The sequence below is a fragment of the Benincasa hispida genome, chromosome 3 (genome assembly GCF_027475165.1).
Source record: "Benincasa hispida cultivar pf3 chromosome 3, pf3_genome.v1.1, whole genome shotgun sequence".
In the NCBI taxonomy this organism is placed as follows: Eukaryota; Viridiplantae; Streptophyta; class Magnoliopsida; order Cucurbitales; family Cucurbitaceae; genus Benincasa; species Benincasa hispida.
Window position 1 is genome coordinate 8,754,924 of NC_143480.1, and position 25,235 is coordinate 8,780,158.

The window sequence follows — 25,235 nt, forward strand, 5'->3', positions numbered from 1 at the left end:
AGTTCGATCTAGACTGCTACCTACAACCTTGAGCACTATAAAGGACCTTGACACCACTGTTGTCACACATAATCATAGATGTGTGTCAAATGACAGACTTATTAATAGCCTCATTCAACTGCCCCCAAAGGGAAGGGTAAGTAAAATCGAAAGGCTAAATAATCTCCAAATGAGAGACCCAACATTATTTCTTTTATGCTTAACAAAACTAGTCACTTCTTGTACTAACGTAAGCATTGAAGTGAAATAGACTTGGTATCACACTGGTGTGAGAATCTCTTACCCATGTCACCTCAGAACGTATCAAGACCAAAATAAGGAAAAGTGAATCGAAGGTAAAGGTCAACGAAGATTCGTAACAAAGCCCAACGCAAACGAGATTCGAGCATGAACATGTTTATGATATTTTTATAAATATATAAAATAGAGAATAAAATTCCTGACTTCGAAATCAATTGTACCTTATGTCCATCAAATTATAATCATTTTAGCTAATACGTGAAAATTTTCTTATATTACAGAAATATGAAATTTTTTTCGTATTTTCTCTATTTATTATGTGTTACGTGAATATACATTTTAAAATAAGATAAAAGTCTATTAATATTAAGAGAGATCTATTAATTTCTATGAAAATAATATTATAGGATGAATAAATAGAATATCATACTTTGTATTAGAAATTTTCCAACTAACATATTTACAATCAATCATAAGCACTTACATATTAGCCATAAATTTGTCAGCAGCCAAGTTTTTTTTTTTAGATTTTTTTTTTCTCTTTCTTATTTAAGTTCCTAGTTTCCAACGATGCTTAAAAGTCAACCATTAGCTTGGCTGGCCATTTTGTTTTAAATATGGTGGGAATTAAATTGAAACTTTAAATTGAGTCCCAATTTATCTTCCCTAAGAAAGCCAAATTAAAAGGGGAAATCCGTCATGAATTTTATGTTTTTTTTAGAATTGAATTTTATGTTTTCTTGTAATTTTAATTTGGAATATTTTCAAGAACGAAAAAAAATAAGAAAAATTATTTACATAAAATAATAATATTTTAATTTTTTTTCTTATTGAGGTTCAGTATTTTTTTTTCTGTAAATAATTTGACATTTTTTCTATTTGTGAAAATTTCCTTTTAATTTACTACCAGTTTTGAGAAATAGATATTTACTTATAAAATTTGGATGGTTATATGATTATTCTAATAAAATAGTATAGCCTAACTTTTTTAATATCGAGATTCGAACTTCTAATTTTTTTCTTTATTAAAAACATATCTTATTTTAGTTAAATTATGTTGGTATTGGCGATTAATATAGTTTTTTTTTTAAAGGATCAATTAGTATAATTTTTTTTAGTACAATTAGAGAGTGAAAAATTCGAATTATGTAATTCAGAAAATGAGAATTAAATGGTTATTAAAAAAAATTATGGAGAAACATAAATGAAAAGAAAATAAAAATAGGGGAGAGAAACTTGGAAATTATTTGTCACGTTCACATTCATTTTGTCGTGGCCTGAAAATCTTGAGCTATATGGAACCATTTTTCAAAGTTTGAAACTACAGTGTAGGCCAATTGTGATAAAATGAAAACTATATTTTAATTGATATTAATAAAACACGGACCCATAACGTTTGAAACTAAACCATTTATTTTGACGTTGCATGGTTCTTTCAAGGAAAAATATCTTTTCAGTTTTTAAGTTTTTAATCTAGTTTCTATTTAATTTTTAGATTTTAAAATATTATATATTTAATCGTTAAGTTTTGAATTTAATTTTTAATTTAGCTTCTAGATTTCAAAATTTTTTATATTTAAATTTTTCTTCAATTTGGTCCCTATCTCTCAAGATTTACACTTTTAACCAATTTTTCACTAGATAATACTCACTTCCGTATTTTGGAGTTAATTTATATTAATAAATTAAAAATTATTAAAAAAATTATAATTAACTAAGTTTCTCACTATTTTTATCACTTTTAAAATTAAATTTAAAATTTACTTTTGATTATTTTAATTAATTAATAGAAATTGACGTCAATCATTGAAAGTAAGTCTTTAATGAAAAATTGAGGTTAAAATATAAAATCTTGAAATTCATGGACCAAATTGATGCAAAATTCAAACTTCAAAGGTAAAATTATAACATTTTAAAATTTAGAGACTAAATTGAAATAAAAATAAAAAAAATTAAAGACTAAATGTGTTACATTTTCCAAATAGAAACTAGAATTGAAACCTAAGGACAAAAACTGTATTATTCTCTTTTTTTTATTTTGATTTCAACATGTTTCACTTTCAAATAAAAAAATAATATCAATTAATTATCAATTTTCTAAGTTAAACTATATGGTATATTGAAAAACTCAGAGATTCAAAATTCTAGTATTTTGGTTGAGGTTAATTTTTTTATCTCCCATCGATAGTAAACCATTATTTCAGTCCCTGTAATTTGAACTTTAGTCCATTTTAATTTAGACGATAAAGTTTCGTCAAATTTTCAATTTAGTTTTCATAATTAAAATTTTCAGATTATTACCATCATCGTATTATAGATATAGCATATTTTGAGCTAATATGTACATCAAATTTTGGATAAATATGTAGGTATAAAATAATTTTTTTTAATTTTTTCAGAATTGTTTTCAAATATAATAAAATGAACAAAAATATTTATAAATATAATAAAATGTAAATTGTCTATTAATGATAGATACTGTTAGATGTATATCAATGTATACCATTTATAAATAATGATATTTTATTATATTTATAAATATTTTCAACAATTTTGTCATTTAAAATAATTTCAAATGTGAATAACTTATAGTTTATAGAACTTAATAGAAAGTAAAACTTTTAAAACTACATTTGGAATTAAGTCTAATTATAACTTTTAAAATATAATAAATGACAAATTGAAGCCAAGTCCAAATCATAAGACCATGAATTAACAATACAAAATTATGTGACTTTTGAATTCAAACTATATATTATTCGTTGTTTTAGAATGTACCATTAATTATATACATATACATATATATATATATATACATATTATTTTGTAAAAAAAAATTGAAAAAATTTTATTTTTATATCTAAGAAAGATAGGAATTGTTGTGAATGAGGAGAAAAACGAGTACGATAAATAAATAAAATAAAAGAACTAAATAACTAAATTTAGAATAAATAAAGAAAATTATAGAAAAGATAAAATAAAATAACTAAATAACTAAATTTAGAATAAATAAAGAAAATTATAGAAAAGAGAAAATTTCTCGAAAAATCTCAACTTTCTCTAAAATTCATGGAATTTCAACTCATGTATGTTTGAGACGCTATGCATAGATAGTTGAATGACACATTGGCCAACATATATGGTAATGAAAAAATGGTACTTAACACTGGACAATAAACATGATATTAATGAGTATCTATTATTATTATAATAATATTTATAATAAAAATAAAATTTTGACAAAAAAGAAAGATGAAGGTGTAGCATTCACAGAATTGCAAATTCTTAGAAACATCACTATTCCCTACAACTACAAGAATTGTTAAGTCAAATTGGAAAAAGGTTAGGAAGTAATACCGTACTGCCTCAATTTTCCGACCTGTCGCTTCTATCAAGCATACTTTCCGCCCCTCAATTCTGAATTAATTTAATTATTATAACCAAATATAATATATAAAATATATATATATATATATATATATATATATTTTAACATGTGCATTGCACACATACTTTATTTATTATTAAATTTAGGTACGGAAATATGACAAATGCATTTACAATTTCTTATAAACATTCATCTAAACATATTTTAAAAATCGGTGAATGGATAACACATCAATTATCATCTCAACACTGTAGGAAAGAATTTAGATTGTATGGCTAATCAGGTGTTATCTCATAGTTATTGGTGATACTGTAGCAAGTTTGGACTCTTAATCATGTGGTGTTCTGTGGTGTGGTGGTCTCCATTTCTATGTTGGTGGAGGCTATTCGTGCTTCTATGGTTGAGTCTGTAGGGCAAGCTAATTCGGCGGTGGATGCTTTGAATCATCATGTTGGTTCGTTGGGAGTTGAAGACTGTCCTCGTTGGTTACCCCCTTCCTCTGACCATTGCTTTGTCCCGTGACGTGGGATGGAGACAGGGGGAAGGGGTGGGGGCCTTGGGTTGGGTCTTGTGAGATGGTGATGGGAAGCTTCATCAGATGGGTTACTGTTATGTGTACAGTGAGTTTGATTCGTTGATGTTGGAGGTTTGGGCTAATGTTGATGGGTCGAAGGCTATTGTCTCTTGGGATTGGTGTTCTATTATTGTTGAATCTGATAGTTTATCTGCGATGCGTTTTATTGTTGGATGAGGAGATAAATTTGACTAATGTTCGCTCTTTGGTGAATGATATTTTGGAGGCGAATAAGGATGGAATTGTGCATTAATTTATATATAATAGGCAGTCCCAGAATCAGTGGACCGTTTGGTTAAATGGGCAATGAGTGAGGTTTGTTCTCATGTTTGTGGGACGATTTCCCACTTTGGATCCGTAAATTTTTTTAAGCAGAGTTTTCTTGTATTCATTTTGACTAGTCATTCTGTATTCTTTGTTGGGGGAAAAAAAACCTAGATTAATATGGTTCAGGGGAAATTCTAAATTATGTCATATAAATATAAGAAAATTTAATTCTCATTAAAATCATGTAGGATAAGAATAAGTACGAGAATTTTCCAACTAAGTTTTAATAACTTGCGCAACAACCCAAACACTTCATTTAGATTAAAAAATTAAAAATGATTAATTATAATTAAATAAAAATATAAACTAGAGTTGTGCTTAAAATCATATATAATTGAATGCAAACTAATAGACTTAGCAATTTTCTATTTGGATGTAGACACACTCAAAGAAATTTGTAGAAATTGAATATGTCATATTACATTGATTATGGATTATGTTTTGTCAAATTGCCAATTGCTTTGCTTATCTCTATTAATAGGCATTATTTAAAATGATCATAGACGTCTTATTTATAATTCTATGCTTGTATTGACGAAATAGAAAATGCTGACACAAAATGAAAAATATATTAAAATTTTAAAAGTTCCTTTTGCAAAATAATAATAATAATAATAATAATAATAAAAGTTGATCAACTCATTAAGATATTTTTATTGAAGAAGTTAATTAGGAGATTACACATACATTAAAAAATATAAAAAAAATTTAGGAGGTATCAATCTTCAAATAAATCTATTCATTTTAAATGTTGATTATCCAATTATGAAGTTAAAAAATAACTGAAAAAATTCACTATGTTCTTCGCATCTGTTCAACCAATTAAAATAAAGCCATCAGAGAGTTCAAATATAAATAAAATCATCAAATAAATCAGTGTAATTAAATATCATTTTTTTTTTACTAATTTTCCATTAAAGAAATATTTATTTATTTAAAGTTCAAATAAGGTCCTCGTCCAATCTTTACAGGTCATAAGCCCTTTTGTAACTTCCTATTAATTTTCTTGCACGAGATTTTACTTATATAGTAAATAATTATAACATTCATAAATCATTGATATGCTCTTTAATAATTGAATCTCTTTTGTTGAATAGGAAAATTTTGCCTTTGCAAAAAATATATATAAGTATTCATTTTTTTATATAAATGTACCAAACTTAATTGAGCATTCAAATTTCAAAGTTGTTTTTATTTTAGAAACACCACATTAATTCTAGTTGAAATGTGAACTAGTTTTCACGAGAAAAAAGAAATGCTAAACTGTTTAAGAATATATATATAGGCGAAAATGATAATTTCCTTTTACCAAAATTATTTTGTAAATGTTCATTTGATATTAATTATCTCAAATTTTTGTGCTAAAACAAACCCCCAAAATTTGAAATTCCAAATGTCACACCTTTCTTTTTCTTTTTTAATTGTTTCTCAAAGTTTTCTCTCTCTCATCTCTATGAGTGGTTCAAGAGAGATTGTTTTTAGTTATAAAGAATTTAAGAACTTTTTAAAATCCTAAAATTCTAGTATGAAGATTATATTTATGCTATTTTTATCTAGTCGCTAAAACACACATCCTTAACCAAAATATTACACATTTATATTTCCACCTCATTATATCCTTCAACTAAAATAACATCAAAATAAAACATTTAAAAGTTAAACTAAATCAAAAAATAAAACATCATAATTGAAAATTACTATTTATACAAATAAGGTGCACTTAGGTCGTAGGAGAATGTTGGGGCCATTAAGTGTCGAATCCAGATTTCGAATCCTAAATCTAAGACATTACGATGTGTATTTGTATTGGAAGCATAAAGTAAATTAGTTTCTCTTATTTTTTAAAAATACGTATTGCCTTTTATTTTAATTTAAATAAAGTCAATATTGAAAACAACTATGGAAGACTAGAAGTCGTGTTTAGGCAAATAAATATAGCGAAGTTTCCCTCTTTCTAATTAATTATAAGTTGTTCTTGTAGGTTCTAACATGTATGTCTTGGTTTGCAATTAAAACCAAAACACAAAACGCTCTTACAGCTCTCCGATTCATTCAATCATGGGCTCCGACGACGATGATCATCATCATCATCTCCGGAAGTTCGGAACCCGCCACAAGATCATGATCTCTGCAATTTTCAGTCTATTCATAGTTGTTCTTGTCATTCTTTTCCTCCATTTTTATCTCCGATATCTCCAAAGGCGCCGAAGACAATCCAGATTAATTAGTCTCGAACAGCAGATTTCACGAGCCGATCGCCAAAATCACACCGCGGCGGCGGCGGCGCCTAAGGCCGGCCTGGACCCTGTCCTTATAGCCAGAGTTCTGCCGGAATCCATCCACAAGCAAGCTGATCATCGCGGCGAAATCGTAGAGTGCTCCATTTGCTTGAGCAACATCGAAGAGAAAGCCGCCGTCAGGATTCTCCCAAATTGCAAGCACATATTCCATGTGGAGTGTATCGATATGTGGCTTTTTTCCAATACAACCTGCCCTGTCTGTCGGACGGCGGTGGAGCCAATACTTACAGCGACGAACGAGCACGGCGAGGTTCCGACGGCTCCGCCGTTGGTGGAGGAGCAATCCGGCTCTAGGTTTAGTTCGTTTAGAAGGACAATGAGCAGAGAACGATCTCAGGCGGTTCATGCGACGGCTCCACCGTTGACGGAGGAGCAACCGAGCTCTCGGCTGAGCTCTTTTAGAAGAATGATGAGTAGAGACAGAGAGAGATCATTTAGGGTTCATAGTTGTGGAGAAGCATCTGTTCGATCTGCAGATTTAGAGAGGCAATGATTTCAATTCTTCTATACACTTTCTAAATTTTCAATTTGGCTTACAATTTCTCTGCTGCATGTACAGATAGTTTTTATTAAAATCTATTTGTGGCTCTGTTTTTTTCTTTGGTTATTTCAATATTGTTCTAATAACTGAGGATTTTGATTGGAGTTTGCCTCTTATGTTTCCATAAATCTTCCTACTTCAATTCTTTATACATTTAATAATAAGGATTTTTTTGTTCTCATCTCTTCACTTTGGGCTAATAACCCACCCAACCCTTTTTTTTACAACAGACCCTCTAAACATAGGAGTGGATATATTAACGGTTGAGTTATACTCATGTTGGTTCATATATCTAACTCACGAAGTATGATGGTTTGACAGTTTCACACTATTATGCCTTTTTATAGTACGGCAAAATTTTCACACCCATATTTTCAAAGGAAGAAATACTATCAAATAGTATTGAAAATTCCCATAAGGTTAATCGAACATAGGATTGTTCAAAGCTAAGTATGCTTAATTTTGGAGTTTCTATGACTGAGTCACTGAAAAAAAGATATACCTTGTTACTATAGGTAGTGACTTTCAATTTTTTAAAACTTTTTTAACTATACTTTCATGTCCTTAGGATTAACCCTATTTAACATAGGATCCCTCTTGTTATCTCAATTTATTATGTCTCTCTCCTAAATTCGGGGTATTACAGTAATAATTATATTCACATATTGTGTTTATTTATATATGGTTAAATTATAAAAAATTAGTTCCTTGTTTTGATAAAAAAAGTTCGAACTTAGTCCTTTATAGTTAGAATTAGTCTCTATGGTTCAATAAAACCTCGAATACCTACTTGTTGATGAGGATTTTATCAAACCATTAAGATCATTTATAAGATTTTATCAAATCATTATAACAACTATATTCTAACTATTAAAATCATATGAATTAATTTCTAATTTTTTCCGGGACCAAAGTATATAAAGTAGAAAAATGGTTTCTAAATTGCTTTGGTTGGTATTAGTTGTGAGGATTAGTCAGAGAAATGGAATCGTAAAGCAAAATATTTGTACAGAAGTAATGCTGTAATCCAAATCAAATTTCTAGAGGAAGTTGTTAATTTCAATCTCGAGGTGGAAGATTTTTCAAAGCCGTGTAGGAACTTAGGTACTTTATTGAATTAATAATTTCTTCTCTGAATATTTTACATTTCTGGTGGATATGAAAGGAGTTTGAATCTGTGTTATTCTCAGTTTGATTTTAATAATAAGAGTTTGGTCAAAACTGACGTATGAATATATTTCACCTGTTCAATATTTGAATCGAGCTTTATTTATTTGTTTTAATTATTATTCTTACTTGTTTTCCTTTGTGTTTTTAGGGTGGTTGGTATTTGTGTTGTTCATGAACCAACCACAACCAGATTGAAAGAAAAGGTAGACATAAAATACTAAAAAGTTGGCAAAAAGATCCCCAATATTAATAATAATACCGAGTCATTTTCACACTATTGCCACTATTTTTTAATTACAGTATTGATAATTAAAAAATGCCGAATTTGTTGAATAAATTAATCAGATGATATCGTGATTGAATATATATAATAAAACAATAGCCACGCTCCTGTAACACCCAAGAAAATAAAACCTTATCCATTGCATTAAATTTGTAGACAAAGAGCACTTTGTGGGCATGATTTTTTTTTCTTCTTTTTTGCTTAAATATATTTTTAGTTCTGAAATTTGATGTTGATATCGATTTCATCTTAAAGTTTCGTAACAACTACTTTAGTCGCTTACATTTGTAAAATCCTTCTAAATGAACTTTGACTTAACAGAATATTAATTAGACCGTAATGTGCTGATTTATGATCTCCCGTCTGACTCTTATTTAGATGACTTTAATGTCACTTGATAGAACGACCCTTCAAATATCTCTATAATAATATGATATTATCCACTTTAGGCATAAACTCACATGATTTTACTCCAAAAAACTGTATATCAATGAAGAAACCAATGTGAGATTTTAGTTGTATTTCCAACAAGTTCATTGGATAACATTTTCGTACTCGGTTGTTTTCTGGTCCAGTTTCGTTTAAGAACTTTATAGAGAGAAACAAAACGAAACACAAGTTACTCACCATAGGCCCTATTATCTTGCCCAAGCCCAACGTGAAAATACCCCTTTATAGCTTTTAAATGGAAAACATGGTTGACTTTTGTTGGGTGTTTTCATTATTTATCCCATCCGAATTACCTTTGATGTCAAGGAACGAACTTCCTATTAAATCTTAATCTGCGGGAGAAAAAGAAAAAAGAAAAAGGGACAAAGAAGGGAAGAACGATAGCATGTAAGTCGAGGAAAATAAATATTTGAATATAAGCATAAGCATCCTAATGTTAAAAGTCGGTTGTTATTAAAATACATTGAAAGTCAGCAAATAGTAGTAGCAGCATCCAAATTTAAGGTTGTCTAATTACTCATCTCGCTGTTTCTGTCACTAAATCGGGAAGAAATGACCCAAAGCCTGAAACCAATCTAATGTTTCTTTTACAATCTCTAGACTTTCAATCGTTAGCATTTTACACCATGAATCTGCAAACTCTTTAGCATTATAAACTCAATATCAAAACTTCTTCAGCAGATTAACTCATTTCCATTTCAGTGGTGCCTCCTATCATCTATTTCTTCTCAACATGTATCTCCCCATGTTTTCCATCCATCTCTTTAGCTGCACATTAAACTTTAACGGAAACCTCTTCCTCTTCCTCTTCCCCGTCCACCCCAACCTCTTCCTCGGCCACCCCTCATCCCTCCACGACCGCCATAAGATAACCCTTCCAATGCCCTATTAACAAGCTGATTTTGTAAACCACCAGATCCACGACCTTTCTTTGATGGTATGTTGTTCGATCCATTAGCTGCATTAGCAGGCCGTTTTCCCCTGCACAGAGAGTCGTTTTTTTTTTAAGTGAAACGTTATATCAAAAATAAAGCAAACATAGGAAGCTTTTTGTCCAAAGGTACTCATCCAAGGAACAGAGAATCTTGAGAAGGAAAACAATAATTGACCAAAAGGCCTAAATTGCTAGTTTAACTTACCCAGCTGCAGAAAGGGTAGTGGACACTTGAGCTTTTGTTACTTCCTTCCAAGATAGGTTGATGCTGTTATCCCCAATAAATGAGGGTGCCTTGGCGTGTAAGGGCTGAAAATTAAAAACAAAGATTGGTTAAGAATTAAGATGAATAAAATATTAAATGTACAACTACGTTGCGAAGCTTGCTGCCTTTTCACCTTTCCCATCGCCAAAATATTATTGCAGGTCCGCAAGCCAGTTTTGGCATTTTGCTGTTGGGTTTTCTGCAAAATTCAAAACGAACAATGATCACATGCTTATGGGCATGGCAAAGCTATATGAGAGACCATGGGTTCAATGAGAGAACTCACAATGTTACTTTTTGCTTCATCCGACTTGGCTGCTGCCATCGCCTTGTTGTGTTCATCCATCCCTTGAGTTAATTTCTTAATGGTAGCTCTAGTTAAATCCTCAACATTAGTTAACCTGTAGGTCAGAAATTTGATCAACCATCAATCCAGATGGAAAGAATAGATAGCGTGGGGGTGAAAGGCTCAGCAACGCTTTCAAAAGGGAAAAGACAGAAAATGCGAAACCCTACTGACCGACAGTGATAAAACAATTAGATCAATAACCGAAACCAAAGGAAAGGAGGATTAAATGACCATATCCAGTTACAGATAACTTAAAAAACAATATTCATGGCATTCTGCACGGATGAGATTGGCTCATAATGGCATAATCAACTCAACCCATAACTAAATAAATAAAAGAGTGGACCGTTGGAGTTGCCAATACATACTAACTAGATAAGTTAAGCCCCTTCATGGACAAATAATAATATTACCACATTGATCCATCTTATAAGACGAGAAAGTGTATCATCAATTTCTTTTAAATGATATTGAAGCAAAAATTACAAACTGCTTAAAGAAAGAATACCTTTCCGTAAAATCCTTGTAATTATCAGAGAAGTCCTCCCCCAATCTATCTGAAGGCTGACCAGTAACAATCTTGTAACCACATAAGCTATTTGTGGCATTGGGGACCTAGAGTACGAATATGGAAGAATGCCACACCAATGACTTGCATAAGATTCTGCCGCTATAATTTGCTTACTAGTACAGGGACCAAGAAAATAGCTAACCTTGTGAGCCAAATGATGAAACGTATATAACAGGCACTCAACATAAGTAAAGTTCATCTCTTCTCCTGTCTTTCTCCCAGGCATATACTTCTGTGAATAAAAGGGCCCGAAGCTTTTAACAATAGAATAATAAGCAGAAAAAGCAAGATAATTTTGTAACCAACTGATATTTGACAAGAACATAGAGATTAAAGGCAGTCCAAAATTCTTCCAAAGATCATAAACTAATTATTGCATACATCTACAGACATATCCCATACATATATTTAGTAGGGGTGTTCAAAAAACTCAAAGAACCCAACCAACCCGAAGCTTTTAACAATAGAATAATAAGCAGAAAAAGCAAGATAATTTTGTAACCAACTGATATTTGACAAGAACATAGAGATTAAAGGCAGTCCAAAATTCTTCCAAAGATCATAAACTAATTATTGCATACATCTACAGACATATCCCATACATATATTTAGTAGGGGTGTTCAAAAAACTCAAAGAACCCAACCAACCCGACCCGAGTCATAACTGTTAAATCCTTGGCACCTCTCAATCTACATAATTCGATGTTTTTTACATCTAGGTTTCTAGTTTGAGGTCTTGAATCTGACGTGAAGTTGAATTGTAATGTGGGCGTGCTACTGAAATGAATGTGATTCTCGATGGTTCATGGTCCAAATCTTGCCCCTTTTTGCCGTTTTGTTCGTTTGAATTGAGGGTTTTGGATGTTTTCTTATTTTAAGGTTTTGGAATCTTCTTTTTTAATCTACGGGCCAATTTTTGAGTTTTGGTTTCTCATCTTAGTGGGATGTGTTGCTTTTCATATGGTTTGCTCATTCTTCATTGGATTATGACCATGGGTGATTGCTGCAATTATTTGGTTTTGCATCCGTGTGGATTTTGATGAATGATATGAGATAAAGATATTGCTAGTGTAATTCGTCAGAGAGATTGTGAGAAGCAGCAACCTGATGGACCCAACACAACCCAACCAAGTAATATGGGTTGGGTTGGGTTGTCCTCTCTCTAATTGGTTGGTTGGGTTGGGGAACTAATCAACCCGAAATTTCAGGTTGGTCCAAAATACCCCTCCACTCCCACCACACCTAACTCAACCCGTGTACACCCCTTTATATAGAATAAGAGGCAACAGTATTTTGAAAAAATATAGTGGACAAAAAGGACTCCTTGAAAGGCTTGAGGATTGCAAAAGTGCTTCCCAGGAAGCCCAACCCATAGGAGTCATTATATAACCGTGCACCTTTTGGAGCGTGAGGGGAACTAAAGTGCAATACTCCGTGAAGAACAGAAGAAAGTGGATTTTCTTGGGGTGGAGCGCATAACAGAAAATATAAATAACTGTTTATATATGAAAAAGTGGGTATTATATTTTTTAGAACTTAAAGACTGTTGCATAACCAGTAAAACAAATCCTGTTCATGGAAGATCATTAGAAAATATGGTATTACTAACAATAAGATAATGAAATGCTTAGGAAATTATAACTTCTGTACAAAATTAATATGGAAGTAAGGGATTTTGGAACCTTTTTTCCTTTAATTTTTTTATTAAAAGAATTGGGGGGAAAAAAAAAACAGGTGCACCATGGACCACACAGCATACCCTCACTCGCTTCTTGCAACAAAACACCCTTTGCTGGCCATTCCCAAAGAGACGTGCTTTTTCCAAACAATGACATCTAGTCCTCTCCACACATGCCCAAATCTCCCCTACAACCATTATTAAAACAGATGAGAGTGCGGAGTTACCTTCAATAGATGAACAACAGAAGGAAGGAATTGACGTGAATCTTGAGGCGTAGTATATGGTGAAAATTCTGCAAGGGCTTTAAGCAAATCCAGCTTGCGTTCCTCGGGCAACTGAAAAGCAGAATGGAAAAGGAATTAAACCATCAAGGCCCTGCTTGATTGGATGTTTCATTTATCAGAATGGAAAAGCAGAATGGATGTTCCTCAGGCATATGAAATTTTTCTACAATGCTCATTGGATTTTTCATTTCTCAATGAAATTGTTTCTTATCCCATAAAAAGCTCTATTTGATAACAACATTTTTAGTCATCTATCTTTTAAATTTATGCTTGTTTCATCCTAAATTCTCTATTATGATTTTCACCTATCTTACAGAAACACTTGAATTCCTAGTCAAATTCTAAAAACAAAAACAAGTTTTTGAAAACTATTTTCCTCTAGTTTTCAAAACTTCGCTTGGTTTTTGAAAACACGAGTATAAAGTAAATAAATAGTGTTTATAAGCTTAATTTTCAAAAACCAAATAGTTATCAAATGAGGGGGCATACGGTATTGACACAAATTTTAGATATCAACTCCAGTGCAAGGATTATGATTACATGGTGAAGATTTCTTATACATAGGACAGCAGCAGTTAACCTGGCAAAAGACATCTTCAAGGGAAAATAAACGTTCTACTTTTCATTTGAAAATAGAAAATTGAACAAATAATTAGAAAATAGATCTATGCATATTTTAAAATTCCTTGGTGCCTCTGCTCAAAGAAATAAATAAAACCCTTAGCTCCCTACGATATCAGCATCTGTTATTCAGCCAGACAGCCCTAGAGTCGTAGTGAAAAACAATTAGTCTAAAAGAGTAGTCCTTGACATGTATTTTACTTTGATTTTTGAATGCCCTAACCAACATATTCACACCACAAGATAACGGGCTAAATGTAAACCAGCTAAACCTACTACATTTAGCTACATTCCGTTGCCAAAGCAACTCATAAGATTTCAAATCCGAGAAATGTGACCACCACTGTTGGAACCAATTTCTTTTAAGTGCATTTATCTTTTCACTAGCTCCATTGCATTGTGGTTGTCATTTGTCAATTAAGAAAAATATGCTCCAAATTTAGAAACATAAGGAAAGAGCCTTAAAATAAAATATGATTGCCTAATAGATCAGGGATGGAATTTAGATGATTTGTTTTACTAGAAAGAACCTTTAATATGATTTTGAAGAAAGTGAAATAGAGAAATCATTATTACCTTCTCAAAAACTGGAATAACATGTTTGTTCAAGTAGCTGAGAAACTTGCAACTTGACGCACCCCTCTGTGTATGACAGCATGGAAGGTAAGCAGTCTCAAAAATATTTGAAACATGGTGAAATTATTACTCACTTATATACAAGATAAAATGTACATACCACAACAAAAGGGATAGCCATAAAAAGGCATGATATCAACCTGTCAATATGATCTGCATCTGAAACCTGCATTAAACCCCCATTTGGTGTAATGTAACTAATAGAAATAATAGTAGAAATAATGGGCAACTCGATGAGAGTCTATTTTAAAAAAAAAGCTGAAATAATAGTAGAAATGAAAAGGGAATGGAAGAAAATATGTTTGGCTGCAAATATCAAAAAGAGAAATCTTGATACTAACTTGGTAACGTGATAGTGGTTAGCAAGATAATAATTTAACTCAAACAAAGAGAGATCACCAAATACTCTAGCATGCCCAAAGCATTCACAAGATAGACATTGTGTTCCTCTTCCTATATTTCGAATGAAACTTTATTTCTTATTTCAGTCCTAAACGCAACTAATCTAATTTATAGTGCTGTGAAGTAGACTCATAGTTGTGAAAAATTTTACACTTTCAATCTGTCATAAAGATTCTCAATGGACAACTGGTTATTGAAGAATTACAACCTCAACTGATTATTGAAGAATCACACACTTTTCAAGTTTCAAAAGAGGATCCTATTAAAACTAAAACTATTTCACTTCCACTTTGGTATCTAAGCCATCTGTTTTCAATCTCAAGAAACTAAAGTTAAACATCACTTTGTACATATGGTGTATGTTGTAGTCTAGATATGAATCCTCTCAACATGAAAAATCCTGCTAGAATGTTTAAACATAAGATGGAAAACATAAATACTGTCACATTTCCTCAAATAGACCGACTACATGATAAAGAAATCAATATACACAAAAGAAAATAATTTATTAATAGAACAAAGAAATGTAGTAGGCAATCATGAGAGCTAGAAGGATTTCATTACAGAGTTAAACAGGATGGAAATGTGAAGAAATAGAACAGAGAAATGTATACGTATATGCATTACTATATATTTTCTTAGGAAATATTATTTGCAAACGTGAAAAATGTTATAATAAGCAATAGATACTCACATTGAACTGAGCATCTAAATCAGCTTGCCCTTCAATGATTCCAATAAGTTCTTTCAATCGCTCTGGTGGGGCTTTTTCTCCAAATATACTCAAGCTTTTTAAGAAGTCCATAAACATTCTAAATTCAGCTCCAGTCACATCTTCTAAACTCTGAAATAAGCTGAATAACATTACTTGCTCATCCTCTAGTAGAGCAATAAAATCAAACCTGAGTTGTATAACTCAGAATGGATTAATAGCCAAAGGGGAAAAGGCTTTAGATAGGTTAAAATGTAAGTATTTTCATAAGTTACCTTTTTTATCAAATCTGTTATGTGTCTTTCCATTTCCTCTTGGGGCTTCAAGAGTTCAGATTTGATGGTAAAAACCTACAGATATAAACAGAAGAATAAGATCCACATCCACTTACTAGTAAGCTGACCCAACGAATTACAAATATTAGCTGCAAAGGACATTGCTCATATCTCCCTCTCACCTTCTCTCTAATAAAGCTTAAGACCTTCTCACGAATAACTTCATCAGTAGTTGGTTCATCAACACTTCCAATGTGTTTAAACAAGGCTGTCAATGAAGCTGCAACATCGCACAGATATACAATGAGAGGATGAGGCCGTTAAAACTTTGTAAAAAAAAAAATGTTCCTCTTTTCAGTCTCAATAGGAATGGCGGGTAAATACACATTGATGACAGAAACGTGTGCCCTTTATGCATGATTATTGAAAATTTTATTCTAAGGGAAATTCATGAGTTCCAATCCAAAAAGAAAAAAATGCAAAGGACCTCATTAAATCCACCATTCATACACAGAAGAAGAAAATACCCCAATACTTATACTGAATTAATATTTAATATCACCAGTCAGCTTGAAGTTTAGTTGATCAAAATTTGAATGTGTGTGCATTAATGTATCTTTTATTATTATTATTATTATTTTTTTTGTTCAAAGGAGTGGGGATTCGAACCTCTAGGCTCTAACATTGGATTATATAATGACATAACTAACCGAGCTATGGTCAAGTTTAAACTGTGTATGTATCTTCATGTACAAAAAAAATGGACACCATATCGTAATATTTAGAATCTACCTTTAACATCCTGCCTCAAGAGAGCCATTAGAGCTTTATGAACAGCATCACGCTCCACAAATTCCTCTAAAGCATTTCAGGTTACTAAAATCAGTTTTTCAATTAAATAAGACAACAGTAATCTGTAACATCTTTTACAAGTGATCAATAATTTACCCGACGCAAGAATTTGAACAAGAATGTCAACAATTTTGCCTATATTTTCTGGTGTGTCCTTGCAGAAAAGAGGAAGTCCTCGAATTGCCTGAACTCGTATCTGCATAGTCATATAAACAGAAGAAACCTTACAAATAAAACGTAGAAAAACCAGCTCAAAAAATGTATAGAAAATTCATTACGATAAGAGTGAAGAATTGCCCTAGAAACGCCCGATTTCCAATCCACCAGGCAGATATAGCATTTATATCTCATATCCCTTCGTTCTATAACTTCCTTTTTTTACATAGTTTGTCAGCTATACAGGATAAGCAAAATGGATTGTGAAGTCGGAAATATACGAACCGCCAGCTCTTCTTCTTCAATCAGATCAATATGAGCGTCGATGGCTGGACCAGAAAGGCTGGGAAAGAACTTGAAGAACCTAGGAATGAGTTGAGCGGCCAATTGCTTGGCTTTGGTACTCGTTTTTGCGGCGTCTATTATCCCTTGGTAGTCTTTGACATGCTGAAACAACAGCGAACAGAGTTAATCCGAAAATCAAAACCCGCCACCACATATTCAAAAATCTCTAGAAGGAGGAGAGGGAGAAGGAGAGGGCAGAGTGAAAATGAGCAGGAAACCTGAGACTTGTCCTCCGCCTCATTGAGACGCTCGCCGAACTCATAGAGCTTCTCGATGTGCTGGGCCTCTTCGGAAGGCTCACTCATTGGCGCTAATTTGGAAATTGAAACTGCAATTGGAGAAGAATGGAAAATGGCAGCAAAAGGAATAGGAAGAGAGTGTAGTGCAGAAATGGGGAACTGGAAAATGCGAGAAGAAGCTTGTGGAAGAAGAAGTTGCGAGCGAGCTGCCGAGGGTAAGTGAAAGAGTTGGCCTGAGGGTTTTGAAGGGTTGAGAGCAAAGCAGTGAAAGGGGCTGTCAGTTTCTTTTAAGATCGCGTCCGAGACATGTTGATCTGTTTCATACCTTGGTTTTGTGAAACGACGGCGTCTTCCAAGCACCAAACGCACCGTTTTGACGTCCAAATAATTGACTGCGATTTGGATCTTTCTCCAAATATAACGATCGCCGTTAGTACCCAATACTTTTTCTTTATTTTGTTTTTTTTTAAAAAAAATTATTTTTACCTTCTTTTTTTTTTCCTTTTTGCCATGTAATTATCCATTTTATTTATATTATGGAGAAGAAAGAACGTAGTAAAACAAACTGTGTGGAAGTAATTTTATTTTTCTCATTCAATAACTTTTTTACTAGAAATCACATTTTCGACTTTTGAAATGATATACATATTTACATAATTACATAATTATGGTAATTTCCTATCTTTATTCTATGAGGTCAACAGTGGAAAGATAATGACTAAATTTGATCAAATAGGTTCAAAGAATTATTTAGTAGTATTAACATCAAATCCTATAAAAATGTGCTAATAATAAAGTCATTTTATATTTTGAAGGGCGCGGGTTAAATCAAAAGTTTTTTTTAAGATTGTTTACAAATATAAAAAAATAATAAGAATATTTACAAATAATAACAAAATTTTATAATCTATTAATTATAAACTGCAATAGACTACTATATGTGTCTATCATAGACCGATAAACACATATAGCAATTTATTGCTGTCTATCACAGATAGACTTTAATATTTTACTATTATTTATACATATTTTTTATCAATTTTGTCATTTAAAATCATTTCTCTTTTCCTTATTATAAAGTACTTTTACAAATAATTTTGCAATTAAGTTAATGTTCTTCAAGTAGGGGTATACATAATCCAGGTTGAACCTACATAATCCAGGTTGAACCGAGTTGGAAGATTTTTGTGGACCAATCAAAAAATTCGAGTTAGCTAATAATGAACCCTAGTAGTCCAAATTGGTCGGGTTACCGGGTTTTTTTTAACACCCCTATCTTCAAGTGTCCAATTTTTTTTCCTTGGTAATAAAGTTGAGAATTAATCCTTATTGTTACTTGAAATAATTATTGTCAAAATTGGCAGAACAATAATAATTAATAATTAATATTAAAAGGAAAAAGATATGGAAAACAAAACGTACTGGAATTAAAATCAATGGCATTTTGAAATGGAAAAAAAAGGATTTTCAATTTAAATATGAATTGTGATGCTTAGAAGTAACTCGTCTCCGTTTGTTAAAGTTAATAAACAACGGACAAAATTAAATGGGAAAGAAAGATTGTCACACACTTCATTTCTAGTTCCCTTCGGGTAAACAAATTTTCTTCATTGGTCTAAACATTCAATGCGATTTTTACAAACCAGAAGATTTTGGATCTCGGTAACATTTTTAAGAGAGATGAAAATTAAAAACTAATAACTCATAAATTGAATTTAAAAGAAAAACATGGATCTCTGATTCCAAATTTCACAGTAAGACAAATTTTGGGCATTCAAATTTATATCTCTGTAGTTCTCAAAAATCGTACTCTCATAAATCAAACATTAAATAATAGCAAGCCATCCTGAATTAATGAACTAGAACTCATTTTCCCATTTATAACTCCTTCCCCAACTTCCACAAGGAAAAAATAATAGAAATGTCAACTCCAGTATGCAAAAAAAAACCTCTCCGTTCCCATTATTTGAGATGAGGCATAAATCAACTCTGCAGGGAACAGGGAACACTTCTCGATCATACGAACATACCAAGAATAAAGCGTTTGATTATTCTCTCAACAGGTCAAAACAGCCTAATCAAAGTTTAAATAATAGCCCTATAAAGGCTTGTCATGTTTTGCTAAATTTCTTATTATTACCTCATAGAGGGCACCTTTGTCTAGTTCCGCAGCAATCATAAAATGGGCATTTCCAGCGCTTGTAAGACATCCTTGAACTCAAAATCACGTGTTTGTCTGTTGAACCGTTCAAGCAACTTGTACCGCACATCGTTCAAATAGAATGATTGGGTGGTCTCTAAAAGCCATTCTGCCTCCTGGTCGGTGAGCTTACTTGTAAACACAATATCGCCTCGAACAAGCACCAAATCCTTGCTCTCTGCAAATTCTTTGTAATAGGACACGGTGAAGTAGGGAGCTGCTTGAGTTCCTCTTGCCTTGTAATCTTCAAGGCCAGTGAAAAGGATATACGGCAGTTGTACTGCAAAATGAATTACATATGTAACCAAGTTAAGGATTTAAATTGAACTATAAGCATTGCTGGCAGGATTAAATCTGACATTCCACAGCCCAACATATACTTGGATCTCGTTCTACAACAATTTTCCAGCGCTATAAAGCACAACCACTGTTTTGAGTAAGCAAGACTTCAAACTACTAAATTAGCCATACAACGGGCAAAGAAAAGAACAAGCAATTGTTTCATCCAGATGTAAGACCCTTTCACATAGCAACCTGAAGTTTATTATTGTAGAAGAAACCTGATTTCTTTGAAACGCCAAAGCTAGATGGACTGAACCTAATTCACAGATCAGGCTTCTGGGTTGAAAGGTCGGTTTATCATATCTTTCTAGAAATATTATTTACCTCTTTTTTTGCCCTCCAGAGTTTCTATTCCAACAACACACTAAGAGCAGCAACTTGCAAATGTATTTTACGCTTCAGGAGAAGAGAAACGTAAAATGTTACTAGCCAATGAAGTTGAAGGCTATTTTTAAGGAATGCCTGGTAGAAAGGAAGCAAGGAATCTTAGAGGGGTGGAAGTCTGGAAGATGTCTGGGATGGGAGGTAGCTCCTAACTATCATAGATACAACGTCACAGACTCTCAACTATCTTTTGTACTTATGGTATTTATTTTTGGTATTTGAGGGCCTTCTTTGTAAGCTTTGGTTTGTTTACAGCAGATATCCTATTGCTAGAGTATGGATAGAATGTTAAATTTATACTAACCCAACAACTTAAGCTTTTGGATTAATTGGTGATTTAACACTTCCCTTCTGTTTTTGTACCTCAGTTCACTCAATAGAAGTACTTTCTTTTCCTAATAAAAGGTTCCAAACAATCAAGACCTCACATCTGCATTGCACAAGCATGGTTTTACCTGATACATTGACTAGAGAAATAGTGACAGCACCAGTAAAGTGTGAATTCATGTCTCAACCCTAGTGTTCAGTAACAGCTCAAGAGATGTGTTCTCATTTACTCAAAAATTTAAATTCTATCCATTTTGTGTACCGACTACCACCTGTATTTGAATAATCTATAACAAACCAAATGATGGATGATTCATCAAAAAGTTATTCTAATTTCTATGAATATTTAGTTTTTCTTAGAATATCATTCTAATTTCTACTAAACGAAGAGAGAGGGAGAAAAGGAAATACATCAAAGGATTAAGTAACGGTATCAAATTATATAACTTTCAGATAAGGACCCTTTCTTTCTATGTATATAAACAGAGAATTTAAAGCCACAAGTTAAAGGCTAAACCTTGAACAAACATGGTAGTATAACCACTTCCACGCCACATAGGAATGACAAAGTATCGGCTGCAAGAACGCACTAAAGTTAGAACAGTAAAATACTGAAAATGACTCAAAGAAGGATTCACAAAATGTTCGATAATTACCAATCTGCTGCTCGTTGTTCCAATAAATGATATAGTTTAGCTTTCATTGACACCCCAATATGACCTCTTCCCAAATGATACTGGTAAAGCAGAAGCCGGGAAAAAAATGTGAGAATAATTGCACATGTGGGGGAAAGGGACAACGACGAGATCATCCATAGTTTCACTCAAGTTATTAATATTGATTAGATAACATTTAACCAAGGTTTGAGTTTGGAAGTATGCCCAACTGAGCTAAAAATAATGTCCTCCGTTTAAGAGCTTTAAATTAAAAAATCAATGAAGAATAATTTACGAATTCATTGTCGTTGTCCCAATAAATGGATTATGCACCAAAAATCAACGAGGAACACTTTTGTTTTACGGCTCTAAAAGCTACATATGCTTGTCTCTCGGTCCTAGATTCTGGAAAATTTGCGCATACTTTGAAAATGTGGAGTATATGAATTCATTTCATCCGAAATTCATGAAGAGCAAGTGACTAAATTCAAAATGAGCTCCTCTAACTCGTAACTAACTGCAAAGGTTCCACCGACTTTAAATTCCAAAATTGCTCCATAGTACCCAGTTCGACTATAAAGTATTTTAGAATCTTACAAACAGAAACGAATATTGGGGCTAAAATTAAACAAAATTAAAAAGAAGTAGACGAAACATTACATCATCCCAGATGGAAGCGAGGTCCTCCGGTGACCGATCTTTAGCCCTCTCCATATCAATGATCGAATCCAACGGCTTCGGTTGCAATGGGGCGAACCCAGTAGCGAATCTTGAAGTCCGAAAGAAACCTAGCGAAGACCATTTGAGGAAATCACAAGGAATAGCTTCCTTTTGCAGTTTCTCAAGCCTCACATTAGCAAAATAAGAACGAGAAGATTGCCGAACCACTGGCGAAGCACTGGCGAGAAGAGTTTTCACAGAACCAGCAATGGTCCTCGATGTTCGTAACGAAGAGCTTCGCATCGCAGAGAAGTGAGATTCAATAATCAAATGGGGGAACAATTTTTTTATCGCATCGCCCGTTCACACTTTCATCTACGAGGAAGAAGAACGACGGTGGCAAAGAAATAGAGTCCTTGCTGTGAAACCCCAGCTCACTGTTCCAAGCTTATGCCATGAAAACTCTAGGTCGAAACTGAAACTAGCAAATTTGTGCAGTAGATACCTGAGAAATTCTATCAAACAGTTTGTGTGCAATTCGAACACCGACTCTTCTTTGACATCATCGTCACGAAGCGGGCGAGAAAGAGCGGCCCGTCGACTGTCGGGCGGAAAAGGGCCGCCTGAAAACTGAATCCGGAGTACGCAGATTTGAGTACCAACCCCGGCTCATAGATTGGGCTGAACCGAGTGCGTCGTTCGCATACGGTGAGCTCAATATCCCATTAACCTCGGCCACAAGCCCATGGTCCCATCACATTCCGATTATTTCCATCTATCATATCTAAATTGATAATTATTGTAAAATTTTGAAGTAAATTACCTTTTCTATTTTTGGCATATCGAAGTAAATTACTTTATTGTGAAATATTACCTTAAAAGTGAAATATAAAATACTCTAGATTTTAATCATGTATTTAAACCTTGAAAATGATGTAGGGTACATCTTTCTATTTTTTGAACTTTGCAAATTAGGTCATACATCAATCGTTTTCAATGATTTTAATTTTTTTTTTTACCGCGGTTTTTTTACCAGTTCAAAGTTAAAAAACGATTCAAATGAAATTTGTGAGAGAGCATGATTGGAATTACGTAATTCAATGGTACTTTGTATAATTTAATGTTGGGTCTATTTAGTCCTATATTTTTAAATTAATTAAAAATTATTTTTAATCTCTAAACTTTCATATAAATAACAATTTAATTTCTATTATAGAAATTAATATTAAGATTTAATGGGATTGGTGTCCTAATTCTCCCGGAGTCTCGTTGTTTGTAATGATACACATTGTTTGATGAATAAAATAGTTGTTATTTCATTCTGGCATTTACTAATATCCAATAAACTAAGCTTCATGGTTATCTTATTTAAACTTAAGCATGTATATGTAATATACAAGTGGATCATGCCTTAAATGATAATCTAAATAGGTCTGTAAAATAAGGATTAAGGTGAGATATCTGATCTTGGTGACACTAAGGATATGGCCCGCTTTGTAGAGGTTTACAAGTGTTGTAAACTACTACAGATGGTAGATCCTGACCATTCATGTGGAAACGTGCGAGCGGGGGTGTCCTATACAAAAAGTTTGTATAAGATCGGACTACGAAATGATTAGACTCTGTATATAACGTCATTGATACTAGAGACTTACATCTCACCTAAACGACTATAGGTGACACGACCTCAATCCTGAGTATTTTGGGAACTCCTGCCTTTGAGGGCGGTCCTTTGATTAGTATGGGTGAAAGTGGTTAGATTACCAACTCAACATGCCAATCTTTTTGGGGACTTGTCTGATTTGGGAGCTTCAATACAAGATGGAATTCACTCATTTCCTAAAGTAGGGATAAGTAGAGAAATTGCTCCCTTAAGGCTGATTCCAGGGCTTGAACATATTGGCCACAGCTTCTCTTTCAAAGAAAGGACTCAGTCATAGTAGGACTACGACTTATGTTCATTAGAGGGATCAGTAGTACTTGAGGAGTTAGATGTAACTATATGAGCATAATGGTTATTGATCGAGTTGTACTTACGAGCGATCTGTGAAGGGTTGTCGCACTGCTGATTGGTTAAGATGGACACATAATATATATGTGGTAAGGAGAGTTCAGCTGTCGATCTTTAGTGGAGTGTCTGGCAGTTAACAGATAGTGGATCCCGTGACTAAAGAGTTTAGACAGTTATTCACGTACCGTTTGAGCTTCGAGCTACAGGTTGATGAGGTCCCCTTGGTAGCGCAATGGATTCATTTGAAGATCAGTTATTGGTGTTGATTTGAACTGTTCAAATTGACAAGAGGTAATTTGATTATATATGTGATCAATATGATGTATGAGATACATCTAGTGGATGATTAATGTAAATGAGATTTACATTAAGTACCATGGAATAGAAAAAGAGTTATGCTTTATATGTTTCATAAGATGAAATGTTAAAACTATAGATTATAAATATAATATGATAAGTTGGTTATCATTTATATTTATAATAATATTTATTATTCGATAATTAATTTTTTTTCTCTAATAACCAATTGAGTGAGAGGTTATTAGTGGTTTCATGCTAATCGTGAGATAAAAAGAAAATTATTTTTCCTAATTCTAGTAATGTTAAAAATTGTTGAATTTGAGATTTTTCTCTCTCGGAATAATTTCACATAAGTTGTCAAGTAAATAAGATTTACTAAGTGACGGCTTGGATAAGGTAAACGATCATGTAGTATTTGTAGGCAACAGACACTTAGCTAAGTGATAAGCTAAACGATCGCATAACTTTTGCTAGACGATCGCTTAGCTTTTCCTAAACAATTGGGCATTGACCGGTTATGCCATTTGCCACTTGCTCAATCGTTTACATGATTGTTGTATCCTCCGTCTTCTGCCTCAAACCAAGTCCACACAGAGCCCACCCTCTAGAATCTAACACTGAGAATACCAAGGTAGCCTTTTTGCGGTGTCATACTCAACTCGACACTGTTGAGGTTCTGTGGAGGTCGTTCGTGTTGTTGGGGTGTTCGTAACTGAGGCGATCGCTAAGTTCGAGTACGCGGTGTTCGTGTAGTGTAGCA

At 32.9% G+C, this 25,235-nt stretch overlaps 3 protein-coding genes across 3 annotated transcripts; 1 reads left to right on the forward strand and 2 right to left on the reverse strand.

Moving 5' to 3' along the window:
- The first annotated feature begins 6,434 nt into the window (after positions 1-6,434).
- LOC120073913 (RING-H2 finger protein ATL5-like) lies at positions 6,435-7,551 on the forward strand. The gene has a single exon (XM_039026828.2). The coding sequence runs from the start codon at positions 6,588-6,590 to the stop codon at positions 7,320-7,322; it is 735 nt and encodes a 244-aa protein (XP_038882756.1). The 5' UTR covers positions 6,435-6,587; the 3' UTR covers positions 7,323-7,551.
- Positions 7,552-9,661: 2,110 nt separating this feature from the next.
- LOC120074494 (Apoptosis inhibitory protein 5 (API5)) lies at positions 9,662-17,937 on the reverse strand. Its single transcript, XM_039027637.2, has 16 exons — positions 17,575-17,937; positions 17,297-17,458; positions 16,952-17,051; positions 16,796-16,861; positions 16,186-16,283; positions 16,004-16,078; positions 15,711-15,860; positions 14,715-14,780; positions 14,555-14,620; positions 13,298-13,408; positions 11,535-11,624; positions 11,330-11,436; positions 10,759-10,873; positions 10,606-10,671; positions 10,413-10,516; positions 9,662-10,254 (listed from the first exon to the last, which is right to left on the reverse strand). Exons 1-16 carry the CDS (start codon positions 17,659-17,661, stop codon positions 10,056-10,058), a joined length of 1,662 nt encoding a protein of 553 aa, XP_038883565.1. The 5' UTR covers positions 17,662-17,937; the 3' UTR covers positions 9,662-10,055.
- Positions 17,938-19,446: 1,509 nt separating this feature from the next.
- LOC120074472 (ATP synthase F1 complex assembly factor) lies at positions 19,447-22,980 on the reverse strand. Its single transcript, XM_039027608.2, has 4 exons — positions 22,165-22,980; positions 21,505-21,584; positions 21,366-21,424; positions 19,447-20,075 (listed from the first exon to the last, which is right to left on the reverse strand). The coding sequence occupies exons 1-4, from the start codon at positions 22,465-22,467 to the stop codon at positions 19,771-19,773; spliced, it is 747 nt and encodes a 248-aa protein (XP_038883536.1). The 5' UTR covers positions 22,468-22,980; the 3' UTR covers positions 19,447-19,770.
- Between the last annotated feature and the right edge of the window lie 2,255 nt (positions 22,981-25,235).